Source organism: Haematobia irritans, chromosome 3, assembly GCF_050003625.1.
Source record: "Haematobia irritans isolate KBUSLIRL chromosome 3, ASM5000362v1, whole genome shotgun sequence".
In the NCBI taxonomy this organism is placed as follows: Eukaryota; Metazoa; Arthropoda; class Insecta; order Diptera; family Muscidae; genus Haematobia; species Haematobia irritans.
Genome location: NC_134399.1, coordinates 36,055,107 through 36,071,098, shown reverse-complemented (window position 1 = coordinate 36,071,098; position 15,992 = coordinate 36,055,107). Strand labels below are relative to the sequence as shown.

The window sequence follows — 15,992 nt, the reverse complement described above, 5'->3', positions numbered from 1 at the left end:
ATAAAATGTTGACAAATTTTTCTATAGAAATAAAATATTGACGACATTTTCTACAGAAATAATATTTTGACCAAATTTTCTATAGAAATAAAATTTTGACAAAATTTTGTATAGAAATAAAATTTTGACAAAATTTTCTATAGAAATAAAATGTTGCCAAAATTTTATATAGAAATAAAATTTTGACAAAATTTTCTATAGAAATAAAATTTTGATAAAATTTTCTGTAGAAATAAAATTTGTACAAAATTTACTATAGAAAAAAAATTTTTGACAAAATTTTCTATAGAAATAAAATGTTAACAAAATTTTCTATAGAAATAAAATGTTAACAAAATTTTCTATAGAAATAAAATGTTTTCTACCGAAATAAAACTTTGACAAAATTTTCTATAGAAATTAAATTTTTATAAAATTTTCTATAGAAATAAAATTTTGATAACATTTTCTGTAGAAATAAAATTTTGACAAAATTTTCTTTAGAAAAAAAATTTTGACAAAATTTTCTGTAGAAATAAAATGTTGAAAAAATTTTCTGTAGAAATAAAATTTTGACAAATTTTTTTATTGAAATAAAATTTTGATAAAATTTTCTGTAGAAATAAAACTTTGACAAAATTTTCTATAGAAATAAAATTATGAGAAAATTTTCTATAGAAATAAAATTTTGAAAAAATTTTTCATAGAAATAAAATTTTGAAAAAATTTTCTATAGAAATAAAATTTTAACAAAATTTTATATAAAAATTACATTTTTATAAAATTTACTATAGAAATAAAATTTTGACAATATTTTCTATGGAAATAAAATTTTGATAAAATTTTCTATAGAAATAAAACTTTGACAAAATTTTCTATAGAAATAAAATTTTGACAAAATTTTGTATAGAAATAAAATGTTAATAAAATTTTCTGTAGAGATAAAATTTTGACAATATTTTCTATGGAAATATAATTTTGATAAAATTTTCTATAGAAATAAAACTCTGACAAAATTTTCTTAGAAATAAAATTTTTACAAAATTTTCTATAGAAATAAAATTTTGACAAAATTTTCTATAGAAATAAAATTTTGATAAAATTTTCTGTAGAAATAAAATTTGTACAAAATTTACTATAGAAAAAAATTTTTGACAAAATTTTCTATAGAAATAAAATTTTGCCAATATTTTCTATAGAAATAAAATTTTGACAAAATTTTCTATAGAAATAAAATTTTGACAAAATTTTATATAGAAATTATATCTTTATAAACTTTTCTACAGAAATAACATTTTGACAAAATTTTCTATAGAAATAAAATTTTGACAAAATTTTCTACAGAAATAAAATTTTGACAAATTTTCTGTAGAAATAAAATGTTGACAAAATTTTCTATAGAAATAAAAGTTTGACAAAATTTTCTATAGAAATAAAATTTTGACAAAATTTTCTATAGAAAAAAAATTTGACAAATTTTTTTATACAAATAAAATTTTCGCAAAATTTTCTATAGAAATAAAATTTTTACAAAATTTTCTATAGAAATAAAATTGTAACAAAATTTTCTATAGAAAAAAAATTTTGACAAAATTTTCTATAGAAATAAAATTTTGACAAAATTATCTATGGAAATAAAATTTTGACAAAATTTTCTATAGAAAAAACATTGTGACAAAACTTTCTATAGAAATAAAATTTTGCCAAAATTTTCTATAGAAATAAAATATTGACACATTCTTCTATAGAAATAACATTTTGACAAAATATTGTATAGAAATAAAATGTTTACAAAATTTTCTTTGGAAATAAAATTTTGACAAAATTTTGTATAGAAATAAAATTTGGACAAAACTTTCTATAGAAATAAAATTTTGCCAAAATTTTCTATAGAAATTAAATTTTTATAAAATTTTCGATAGAAATAAAATTTTGACAAAATTTTCTATGGAAATAAAATTTTGATAAAATTTTCTATAGAAATAAAACTTTGACAAAATTTTCTATAGAAATAAAATTTTGACAAAATTTTCTGTTGAAGTATGTGAAATCATCTGTGACATATACATAAAATGTAAAAAAATAAACCATTTAGGAAACTAAATAAATCGATATAAGATAAGTAGGCTATGTAGACATTGCGCATCATATAAATTCGTTTTAAAAGATTTTTATTATTTCAACTTTCAAAAGATAATTATTAATAATTACAATAATTTACGAATATACTAAAACTGCACGTATAATCTTTTAATGATTACATGATTTAGAAATTTAATACTTCTCCATACCTCCCATTAGAATCTTTGAAAATTTGCCAAAAAAAACTTGCCATTTAAATTTTAATACAAATCGTTCCCTTTGTATTTTAAAATCTTTGACACATTTTTGTTCTTATCCAAATATACATGTATACTAAAACATTTTTCATATATCTCGTGATTCTTGACAGACATAAATCATTAAAAAAATGTTCATTGGAATTGCGTGGGACATATGAGTAAACGACTACCTCTATACTATATTGAAATGATGATGGATTTGAAAAAGTTGTTTGCCAAACAAAAAAAAAAAAAACAAGATTCCTTTAATACGTTTGTAATTAAAATATATATTCCATTCTTATGCAAAAAAAGTTAAACACTATCTTTATAGTCGAAGAATTGATTGCATTTGCAATCGAAAATTCTAGGTACAACGAACTGATCATTGTTAAAGTTGAATGTAAACTTTTTTTCGGGCTAAAAATTACAAATACCATATTCCTAAAAATGGAATAATTGAGATTAAAAATATAAAAAAATTAAAATGTCTGGCGATCAAAAAGCCACATCCCCGAAGCTTAATATTGATTTTAAAATAAATTTAATTTATAATAATAAATTATTGTAATTGATTGAGTTTACAACAGATAGCTTAGATGTAAGCAATCGATAAAATAAAGAAAAGTCGAATTCCCAAAAATTTAATAGTTGCGATTAAAAAAATCTAAAAATTTTAATAATAAAATAATAAATTTATAAAGAATTAATTCATGTAGTTAATGTTTTAATATGAAAGAAAATCGATTACACAAATAAATTGAATTAACTCAAAATTAATTTTTTTTAATTTAACAAGTTATTTTTTTGTCAAGTTGGATTCTAAAATGTTTACCTTCATTTAAGGATTTTGGTATTATTTCCAAGTTAAAGACAAATTTCGACCCAGATTTAATTTAATTTGATATTAAAAAATCTAAACTTATGTCCTTAGTTTTGTTGACCTGTTGTTCTAATTTTTTTATTATTATTTCGGCCTGAGGTCCTTTTAATAAAAAATCCTTTTTACGTTTTTTTATTACTTGTAAAATTGATTATCCAATATTTCAACTAACATCGTTAGTCTTCGACGGGGATCTAAATACTCGTACATTGTGTACTAATATTTGTTATTTATGTAGATCCCCGTCGAAGACTAACGATGTTAGTCGAAATATTGGATAATAAATTTAACAAGTAATCAAAAATCGAAAAAGGATTTTTTATTAAAAGGACCTCAGGCCGAAATAATAATAAAATAAATCTAAAAATTTTAATAATAAAATAACAAATTTATAAAGAATTAATTCATGTAGGTAATGTTTTATTATTAAAGAAAATCGATTGCACAAATTAATTTAATTAACTCAAAATTAAACAATTTAATTAATTCAAAATTCCAATTTTTAAATTTAACAAATTATTTTTTTTTGGGTTTGTCAACTTGGATTCTAAAATGTTTACCTTCATTTAAGAATTTTGATATTATTTTCAAGTTAAAAACAAAGTTTGACCCCGATTTAATTTACTTAAAATATAAAAACAGATCTAATTTATTTAATTTTTCATTTCCTTCTAAATATAAAATCCAAATTGCAACGAAAACTTTAAAATAAATTTGTGACTATTTTTACAGATTTAAGGTGGGTATTAAGTTCGAGTTTAAAAATGACGATTTTAGCCGCTATTGAAACTCGAACTTAATACCCACCTTTATAGAAAAAAAATATATTTGCCTTCAATTAGAAATTAATTGATCCAATTAATTTTTAATTGAAATATATTCAATCACAAAAATTATAGTATCAATCTCTAAAGCCAATTAAACATTTAATTAATCCAATTAAAAAATTAATTGATACAAATAATTAAAAATTTTGTTTTAATTGAATAGTTTTTAAAATGCAATAAAAATTTTAATTAGATAATCTTGGCAATATTTTTTCTGTGTATATTATATCCAGAATTTCGAAAGCTCCACGGAAAAATACCAAATATTTTCCCAGATTGCTATGCCAGTTTTCTAAATCTTACTCTATGTCTCAGAAACGAAATCGGACACCTCTTAAAAGTGGACAGTTTCGTGAGACGTTTGCAATATAATGACATTCAAAATATCCCCTCACAAGTGGACACCTTAAAGAATTAGAGCGTTTTTAGGGCTCGTGAGGTTTCACTGTATATCCTTGGAGTTATAATAGCAAAAATAAATTAATTAAAATTACACACTACTAAAATAAATCATACTAGCAACATTATTCTAGATTACATACCTATGGGTGTTGTAGTAGTAGACATTAATTACACCACATTATTACAACACATTATAAAGTTCTTTAAAATTATTAAAATAAACTAAAACACACAACAAAACAAGCAACATTAAATGAAATTAAAATTCAAATTAATTAAAAAACAAAACAAAAAACACTAGTTTACAGAACATTTCCATCGTTGAAATGTAGGGACATTTATTAAAAATTCTTAATATGCTTACTATAATTGCCAAGTAAGGGTTCCGATTGGACTTATGCAACACGAGATACTGATATGCCACGCCATCTATTGGAAAAATAATTTTTATTACACCAACTTGGTCAGAGTTGTCTCAGAGTATGTTGCAGTTTAAAAGTGCCAAAAAGGTATAAAAGTACTTAAGTGCCAAAAAAGGTACAAAAGTACCTACTATATCAAGCTCTTTTAAGGATACAAAAGTCGAAAATAGACTTTACGAATAATCGACCTTATGCCAGAAAAAATGTATACAATTCAAAGTCGACTCCTTTTAATCTTCAAATTCGACTTTGTACATATAATATCGACTTCTAACGCAAAAATCGAAAAGGACTTAAAATATATCGGGAATATAAGGCAAATAATGATCAATTATATTTTACTTGAACATTTCTCCTGCATATGTGCAACTGTTTTTTTTGCATGTAAACTGGTGAGGAAAAGTAGATACACTACGACAATCCCAAGTGAAATAAATCATATGGTTACATCGACGACAAAGACTTGGAAACCCCGTAAAAACTAATTAGGAAACACTCAAATGGGAAATCTTATCGCATCCACCGTATATCCCTAACATTGCTCCTTCTGATTACCACTTGTTGCGATCGATGGCGTATAACCTGGCTGATCAGGATTTTCGTTTTTATAAGTAATCCACAAATTGAGTCGATTTGCGGAAAGTCTAGTAGGGCGGGGCCGACTATATTCTACCCTTAACCACTTTCTAAATTTTCGATACCATATCACATCCGTCAAATGTGTTGGGGGCTATATATAAAGGTTTGTCCCAAATACATACATTTAAATATCACTCGATCTGGACAGATTTTGATAGACTTCTACAAAATCTAAAGACTCAAAATTTAAGTCCGCTAATGCACTAGGGTGGAACACAATGTTAGTAAAAAACAAGTAAGGAAAGTCTAAAGTCGGGCCGGGCCGACTATATTATACCCTGCACCACTTTGTAGATCTAAATTTTCGATACCATCCGTCAAATGTGTTGGGGGCTATATATAACGGTTTGTCCCAAATACACACATTTAAATATCACTCGATCTGGACAGAACTTGACAGACTTCTGCAAAATCTATAGACTCAAAATTTAAGTCGGCTAATGCACTAGGGTGGAACACAATGTTACTTAAAAAAAAAATATGGGAAACATTTAAATCTGAAGCAATTTTAAGGAAACTTCGCAAAAGTTTATTTATGATTTATCGCTCAATGTATATGTATTAGAAGTTTAGGAAAATTAGAGTCATTTTTACAACTTTTCGACTAAGCAGTGGCGATTTTACAAGGAAAATGTTGGTATTTTGACCATTTTTGTCGAAATCAGAAAAACATATATATGGGAGCTATATCTAAATCTGAACCGATTTCAACAAAATTTGGCACGCATAGCACCAATGCTAATTCTGCTCCATGTGCAAAATTTCAACTAAATCGGAACAAAAAATTGGCCTCTGTGGTCATATGAGTGCAAATCGGGCGAAAGCTATATATGGGAGCTATATCTATATCTGAACCGATTTCAACCAAATTTGGCACGCATAGCTACAAAGCTAATTCTAAACCCTGTGCAAAATTTCATTTCGGAGTAAAAGATTGGCCACTGTGGTCGTATGAGTGTAAATCGGGCGAACGATGTTCTTCTTGTGCAAAATTTTAAGCAAATTAGGGTACAACCCTGGCTTCTGGGGCCATATAAGTTCATATCGGGCGATATATATATATATATATATATATATATATATATATATATATATATATATATATATATATATATATATATATATATATATATATATATATATATATATATATATATATATATATATATATATATATATATATATATATATATATATATATATATATATATATATATATATATATATATATATATATATATATATATATATATATATATATATATATATATATATATATATATATATATATATATATAAATCTAAATCTGAACCGATTTCTTCCAAAATCAATAGGGTTCTATTCTGAGCAGGGTTGGCCTGTCACAAACTGTGACTTTTGCGACGGTATAATACGTATGTCGCAAAAGTCGTAAACCTGCTGTAGAAAACCAAATTTTGAATAGAAGAAATCCTGAACATTTTTAATTTAGTTTGACAGCATTCGCTGTGAGTTTCTGTCGAAATTTGTGAAAGTTTTCCCATGATCAAGCCTATTTTCTTAGGTGGTATCGAAATTCCCGTTGGTGAGTGTGCAAAATACCTTGGGGTTATATTGGAAAGGAGACTGAACTTAAAGCTAAGAAAGGACAAGAAAATCCACGGTTACCCTGAACTCGTGCAAAAGGCAATAGGGAAAATGTGGGGACTAAAACCGAAAATTGTGAACATTCCTAAGAATTGAAACTTCTTCGCACATACCATCGTCTTGGATATCATCGAATTCGCTGCCTAGCTGACGCGACTAAAGTATTTTCAGTTTGCGACTTTTGTTACTTTTTCTACATTTACGACGCGTATGTGACGTTTACGACGTTTACAACTTTGCGACAGTCGCAAACCTAAAAGAGTTTGATACAGACCATCTCTGATTCTGAGTCAAAACACATACTTGTGCCAAATTTGAAGTCGATTGGACTAAAACTGCGACTTTGATTACAAAAATGTGTTCACGGACAGACGGACATGGCTATATCGACTAAGGAGCCCACCCTGAGCATTTTTGCCAAAGACACCATGTGTCTATCTCGTCTCCTTCTGGGTGTTGCAAACATATGCACTATGTTATAATACCCTGTTCCACAGTGTAGCGCAGGGTATAATTATGGAACGGCTTTAAAATAAAGTCCTATAAGATTTCTGAATAGAAATTTGCCATCTTTGCTAAGCAACACTACTATTGGTCATTTATATTCACAACAATATTGTTTTCAGTGTACGAGAAAAAACCAGTTTCATACTTTATCTTTTATTTGCTTCAACTTGTAATCATATCCATATCGCGCTATTGCACAAAAGTTTGAAAAGTCCAAAATTAAAACAAACAAAAAATCTTGAAAGCTCACAAAGTTGACTTTTACAAAACTCGAAAAATCGAAACGTAAGCATTTCCAAATTTGAAACACTCAAAAAATCGAGTGTTTTATTCTGATCACAATCCCAACACCCAATACTTTCCCCCGGAAAGAAACTTTAGACAAACGAAATTTTGCTGCAATGTAAAGTATTTTCATTTTTATGTTAGTCTGATATTAATGCAGGCTGGTTTTTTATCCAAATTAATTACTTTACATATTATAAAAATTCTAATACGAACTTATTCGAAATGAAGATTTATGATATTGGTATCTGGATTTTATTGACAAAAAAAATACAGATACCAATCTTCACAAGCCTGACTATACACATATTTCATTGCTGGCTATGTCGAATTTCCATATCCTTCTTTAAGAGCAAATAAACCCAAATTTTTAACAAAATGCACAATGGTTGTATAAAATATATACCGATCGACTCAGAATTACCTCCTGAGTCGATCGGTAGCGCTTGGTGTTCATCCGTCCATGTATTTGTTGTTCGCAAGATTCCGCTCGAAATTGTTAACCGATTTTGATGAAATTTGGTAAGTGTCGTTTTTTGGTACAGGGACGAACGCTATTGAATTTTAATTTTAGATTTCGATAAATAGGGTCATATTGGCTTCATTTACTAACCGATCGGCATCAAATTTGCCACAAAGTAATCCAATTGATCACCCTTTACGTGTGCCAAATTTCATCGAAATCGGTTCAGATTTAGATATAGCTCCCATATATATGTTTCGACCGATTTTCCCAAATTTGGCCATAAGTCCCTTATTTATCAACCGATCTGACACAAAGTTGGCCAAATATAATTTTCTATAGCACTTACTATATGTGCACAAAATCATCGAAATCGGTTCAGATTTAGCTATAGCTTCCATATATATGTATCGGTCGATTTTCACAAATTTGGCCATAAAAAGCCTATTTATCAACCGATCTTGCTCAAATTTGGCTTACTCTATTCTTCTATAGTACTGACTATATGTGCAAAATATCATCCAAATCGGATTAGATTTAGATATAGCTCCCATATACTCGTATATGTAGCGCCCGTTTTTTCGAAAATGTGCCGTTTATAATCTTATTTTTGACCATAGTGGTCTCATTTATTAACCGATCTTACTCAAATTTAGCACAAGCTAATCTCCTGTAATATCAACAAAACCTGCAAAATATAATCCAAATCGGTTCAGATTTTGGTATAGCTCCCTTATATATACATCGATTGATTTTCCCAAATATGGCCATAATACTCTTATTTATTAACCACTGTTGCTCAAATTTCAAATGTACATGTATTATCCGATCGTATTTAGACTTACATGGAGCTCTTGCATAAATCTATTGCCCGATTTTCAGAAATTTGGATTTATTACCCACAACTAATTGTGCGATGGACCCAATATTAGTGGCATACTAACTCTGACATACTAATAATGGACCCAATATTAGTGGCATACTCTGTAGGTTCAGAATCAACTATAACTCCTAATATGAGACATTTCTGTTCAGATTTTGATAAAACTCCCCTTAATGTTTAAATATGGAAATGTGGTTTTTCCCCAAACCTATACCATTGATATCCCACAAACATTGGTCATTCAGTAGGGGTGGTTTAGGGTATGATATACTTTCACTTTTCTTACTTGTTTCATTTTATTTTAAAAAAAATTTTTAGCTTCAAAGGAAAATTTTGTTTGTCTAAAATTTCGTTCGGAAAGAAAACACTTCTTTCAGTTTAAGCTCTTTTAAAAAGACATACATTTTTCGTAGAATATTATGGATGCACTGAAATCATAGCATGCGTTACTCCTTAGTTATTATTATTATTTATTTATTTATTTATTTTAACAAAATAAACATTTAAAACTCATCTTCATTGATTTTTTTCCGGTTTTAACCAGTTAAAAGATTTTCTGCAAAATAAAAGACCGGATTTTCAGATAAAACGAAAACCAGTTTTATTTAAAAACTGGTTATTTTGATACTCTACACACAAAAAATATCACCAAAATTTTTCTAATTCAAATTTTAATTGAATTCTAAAAATTTTCAATGAAAACATAAATTGGCTCAACAATTTTTTTTTAATTGAAACAAACACCAAACCACAGAAATGAAAAGTATCAATTAAATATTCCATTGGATCAGTTAATGTTTTAATTAACATTGGTGATTGCTACTGTCAAATCAACGATTGATCAATCGATCAATCAATTTCGTGATTGAAGAAAATGAATATTTTTTTCTGTGTAGTGTTCTTACTATTATTTAAAATCAGCTACTTTGTGCGCTTCAAACACTCTTTACAAGGAATAGATTGCAAGTAATTGGAACGAAAAAAAATTTAATATAAAAGGTTGGCTTCCTTAAGAAAAGGTCCGAAATTAATTATGGCATTCCCTTCCTCTATTTAATGGAATGATATCAAGTGGCCATGCTTTGCAAAGATCGAAATAAAACTCATAATCACAATTAAATGTGTATATTAAACAGTCATTTGAAATAAATTAAAATTTTCTTTCCATCAAATTTAAAATATTCCATGCATATATGAACTGTTCTGTAAACTAGTGTAATTAAAAAAAAAACAAAAACAACAACAAAGAAGAAGTAACTACAACACGAAATACATTAGTAAGGTGCTTTGTATCCATCCTTACCCTCAGAAGTGCGTCGAGGGGAATACTTCTTATCGTCGTCTTTAAAAAGGTATTTGCAGTTGGTAGCCGTATTCCGTAATGCGTTTTATACGAGGGATTCGATAGGTTGGTGGTTAGGCGGGATTTAAACAATGCAGATTAGTAGTTCATAGTTGTTGGTGATGGTCAGTGGAAAAGGCCATAAAAGGGCAATAGCATTTATTCGAGTGTTTGTGTGTGTGAGTGAGTACGTATGTGTTGGGTAATGAAATTAGAAAAATGGGATTGGTTTTTACGGAATGTTACGGGATGCGTAATTTGTTAATTAAATGTGACGATGACGTATTTTGGTCGACACACCACCGCGTGTCAATTAATTTCAGACACATTACGTGACGACAACGACACAGGAAATTTGAATTGCAACACCGACCGTTTAGATGAAGGATTAAAATTAAATTAAATTGTAGCAGTAGTAGAAATTAATATCAATCGCGAATTAAATTGATAATCGCGGAAGATATAGTTTTTTTTTTTAAAGTTGTTTGTTTATTTGTTATTTGTTCGCCAATAAAAGGCATTTCCGGAATTGTTGAAGGATGATGAAGCGAGTTGTTCAAGTTGATTAATAATGCCAATTTGTTGAGGGTTTATTTTTAGGATTTCGGTTAGTAGACAAACACATATAAATAAATATTGTCGTAATTTTGAAAATGAAGAAGAAGGAATTAGTAATTATTAAAATGTAAATTAATAAAACAAGTTTTGACACAAAAATAATAAAATTAAAGGATTAAAACATAACCATTACAATTTTTTTAGTAATAACTTATTCTAAATATTAAATATATATAATACACATTATTTTCTATTTCCAACAAACACAATTGTTTGAAATAGATTTGAATTTAAACTTTCTTCAAACATTTCTACTTATTAGGCTTGCCTCTTCAAATATTTTTATTTATTGGGCTTGCTTAATAAAACCGCGAGAAACATTAGTTAACTTTAGAAAATAAAAATATATTTTTCCTTTGTATTAATTAAGATTATATATTAAATACCTAATTATATGTATATTTTTTTATTAATTTATATTCTTAAATTAAATGATTTCAATGACACAACATATAAAACAAACCTTTTACCAACCCAATTGTATGTCAACTTTTAAATAATGTCAGGAATTTATGAACACTCAAAAAAAGGAGACACAATATACAATTTAACTTTATTTAAACTTTATTTCAGAAAATATTATTTTTAGTTAACATTTCTCCAAGATGTTATTGTTATATTTATTTATTTACCCCCATTTTCATGAAACTCCGTTAGTGCTCCGTTAGCTAACGAACTTTTAAACCGTACCATGGATATATCTGTCATCTTGCCTATATATTCCACATGCCAGTTAGAAATTTAACTGCTGAAAATTTTTCAGTTAAAGTTAACCGGAGAGGAGATATTTGCAATTTACTTTCTATTAACTGGCAGTTAAAGCCTAACGGAGCTACAAGAAAATGGCCGTTAATGTAAATGATTTTGATAGTATTGTGGCGTTTTTCCCATATTTTGACAGTATTGTGCGATTTTCCCCATATTCGAATATTTTTTCGTAGACGGGGACGAACTTTTCAAATTTCCATAATTTTGGGGATTTTCTCGAAATCGGTTTAGTATATATAAAAAATAGTTTTTGTCTTCAATCACAAAATTAATTGATCCAATTAATTTTAAATTGAAATGTCTTCAATCACAGAAATAATAGTATCAATCACAAATGTTAATTTAAAACAAGTATATACGGCCGTAAGTTCGCCCCAGCTGAATCTTATGTACCCTCCACCATGGATTGCTTAGAAACTTCTACTAAAGACGGTCATCCAAAATTGAATCCTTCTAAGAGTTGTGGGCATGATGGGATATATCCGAAGACGCTGTTATCTTGTGCTACTATAATAACTCCATATTTAGTGAGGATTTTTAATGACATGGTGAGAACCTCAACATATTCACAAATCCTTAAAGTACATAAAGTGGTACCAATACCTAAAAAAAGTGACGCTGCTGCGTTAGAAGATTTCCGACCCATATCAATTCTGCCAGTTATTGACACTGTTTTCGAGCGTGTAATACATAGTCAACTGTATAGGTATTTTTTGGATAATCATTTATTGAATGATTACCAATATGGCTTTCGGAAAGCATGTGGGACGGAGGAGGCTGTTATAAATGTGCATACCAGTATTTGCAAGGGATTAGATGAGGGTCATCGGGCCGTTATTGGGGTATTTTATGATTTATCGAAAGCCTTTGATCTTGTCGATCACAATATTTTGATAAGGAAACTCGAATCTTATGGAATTTGTGGTAATGGACTGATGCTATTGAAAAATTATTTAACTAACAGGAAACAGTTTGTACAGCTGAAAGGGCAGAAAAGTTCACTGAGAGATGTCAGGTATGGAGTACCTCAAGGTAGTGTTTTAGGGCCGCTACTGTTTTCTATTTATATAAACGATTTGAAGGATCTAACATTGGATGGGAGGATATTTATTTACGCGGATGACATTTGTCTTATTTATCCCTATAAAAATGAAACAGCGGTAAAGCTTCATATAGAAAGATATGCGTCATTGATTTTAGAGTTTATTCGCCTTAATAAGCTCTATCTGAACTCCGACAAGACTCAACTTATCAGATTTAAACCTCGTTTTAAATTCAGCAATCGATTTAGTATTCATATTGATGGAAGTGAGATACAGGAAGTTCACACCGTACGATATTTAGGTTTACATTTACAAGGGAACCTTTCGTGGGATAGTCATATACATTACCTTAAATCTAAAATATCACCAGCACTTGGATTACTATACAAGTTTCAACACAGGTTCGATATGAAAACTAAACTCTTAATTTTTCAGGCCTTGATTCAAAGTCATTATAGTTACTTGCCTATAATTTATGGTTGGAAAAAATCAGCTGAGTTGAAATCTCTTCAACGGCTTCAGAATAAAGCTCTGAAAATCGTAGCAAATTTGAGAATTTCTCATTCCACTTTGGACTTATATCAGGAATTTTTCCCCACAATTTTGCCTATATATGGAATTCATAAACTTCAATCAATGATCTATATTTATAAAAGCTTACATAATATCGGACTTCACACCATACACTTTGTGAGAAATCTGCTATCGGTAAATACCCGTAATAGAAATAATTTAAAAATGTAGGTACGCAGCAATATAATTTGCTGCCCCCATATATTAAAGAAATTGAACATCTATCTTTGTACAAAATTACTTTGAAGAAATATTTACTAGAACGAATTGAAGAGCTTCTGGTATAATGTAAATGGAGATAAAATATTATTAATTATTGTATTTATATAAAATGGAATTTAAATAATATTATGTATATCTTTATTAAATTGTTAATATATACTTTATGAACAGTCTCTAAAATGCCTAATGGCGCAGAGACGAAATGTATTAATGTTTTGTAATTTGCACAATAAAGATACAAAAAAAAAAAAAAATTACTTGGGTTGCGGCCGATAGCAAGGCATCTTAAAACATCTTAACATAATCTTCTAAATTGTAAGTTAGTACATGCGGGATATATATTAGATAAAAAAGGTCGATTAAATGCGTATATATTCAGTTCTTGTATATATAGGGAAGAAATAATTCCGAACCGACATGAACTTTTGTGCCGTAGTTATAGACAAAAATTGAAATATGAACCCAGAGAAGGAATATGATCACCTCAAATATGTTTCAAGAGCACCATGTTACTTTTTCACGGCGACCATGTAGCATTTTTGTAGCAAACATATTATTTTATCGTCAAACATAACATGCTTTCCGAAATCAGATACATAATTTCTGAGAAGAAAACATGGTTTCAACATGTTTTCCGTGAAAAAGTAACATTTTGCTCTTGGAACATGGTTGATGTGATCATATTCCTTCTCTGCGTGTGGGGGTCGCTTTATATGGAGGCTATATACAATTATGAACACGAGTCTACCAAAAATGGCAGATTATTTACTGTTTGGCAGATTGGTTGAATTCTTGATGTTTTGGAAGATTTTGTAAACTATTCCTCTCCAACTAAGCGGTGCTTCAAAGATTTTCTATAGAAACAAAATTTTGACAAAATTTTCTATAGAATTTATATATTGACAAAATTTCCTAAAGAAATAAAATGTTGACAAAATTTTCTGTAGAAATAAAATTTTGATAAAACTTTCTAGAAAAATATACAATTTTGATATAATTTTCTATGGCAATAAAATTTTGCTAGATTATTTTTGGCTCGAGTGCCAATCGTGATTTTTCTGTGATTTGGGATCGGTTTATCTGGGGCTATATATAACAATAATTCGATACGGAAAAATTTTGGCATGGTTGTTATCGGGCATATACTAGCGCAATGTACCAAATTTCAAGCGAATCGGATGAATTTTGCTCCTCCAAGAGACTCCGGAGGTCAAATCTGGGGATCGGTTCATATGGGGGCTATATATAATTATGGACCAATACGGACCAATTTTTGCATGTATATTAGAGACTATATATTTACACCACGTACCAAATTTCAACCGGATCGGATGAAATTTGCTCCTCCAAGAGGCTCCGGAGGTCAAATCAGGGGATCGGCTTATATGGGGGCTATATATATGATTATGGACCGATGTGGACCAATTTTTGCATGGTTGTTAGAGACCATATACTAACACCATGTGCCAATTTTCAGCCAGATCGGATGATATTTGCTTCTCTTAGAGACTCCGCAAGACAAATTTGGGGATCGGTTTATATGGGGGCTATATATGCATGGTTGTTAGAGACCATATACTAACAGCATGTACCTATTTTCAGCCATATCTGATGAAAATGCTCCTCTTAGAGGCTCCGCAAGGCAAATCTGGGGGTCCGTTTATATGGGGGCTATACGTAAAAGTGGACCGATATGGCCCATTTGCAATACCATCCGACCTACATCAATAACAACTACTTGTGCCAAGTTTCAAGTCGATAGCTTGTTTCGTTCGGAAGTTAGCGTGATTTCCACAGACGGACGGAAGGGCGGACATCGCTAGATCGACTCAGAATTTCACCACGATCCAGAGTATATATACTTTATGGGGTCTTAGACCAATATTTCGATGTGTTACAAACGGAATGACAAAATTAATATACTCCCCATCCTATGAAAATAATTGATACAACTAATTTTTGTGATTGATTTTGTTTCAATTAAAAATTTTGTTATATTAATTAAATTTTGAATTAAATATTTTTTAAAACTCAATTTAAATTTTAATTGGAAAATTTTTGGCGATATTTATTATTATGTACACAGTCTGTTGTAAAACTGATGTTAAAATTAACTTATATTTAAAAAAAAATTGATTTAGTTTATTTTTAAAATTTTGTACGAAATTTTCCATATTTTCCAATCCAA

At 28.6% G+C, this 15,992-nt stretch overlaps 1 protein-coding gene across 4 annotated transcripts in view; it reads right to left on the bottom strand.

Annotated features, from left to right (window-relative positions):
* Nucleotides 1–15,992, bottom strand: part of slgA (proline dehydrogenase slgA) — a 98,868-nt gene that overhangs the window by 20,138 nt on the left and 62,738 nt on the right. For 2 of the 4 annotated variants that reach the window (XM_075300648.1, XM_075300647.1), the window contains exon 6: nt 10,542–10,580. The exons of the other annotated variants lie outside the window; for them this stretch is intronic. In XM_075300648.1, the coding sequence (XP_075156763.1) occupies nt 10,542–10,580 (39 nt within the window). The remainder of the gene's footprint in view (nt 1–10,541; nt 10,581–15,992) is intronic. 4 annotated transcript variants of the gene reach the window in all.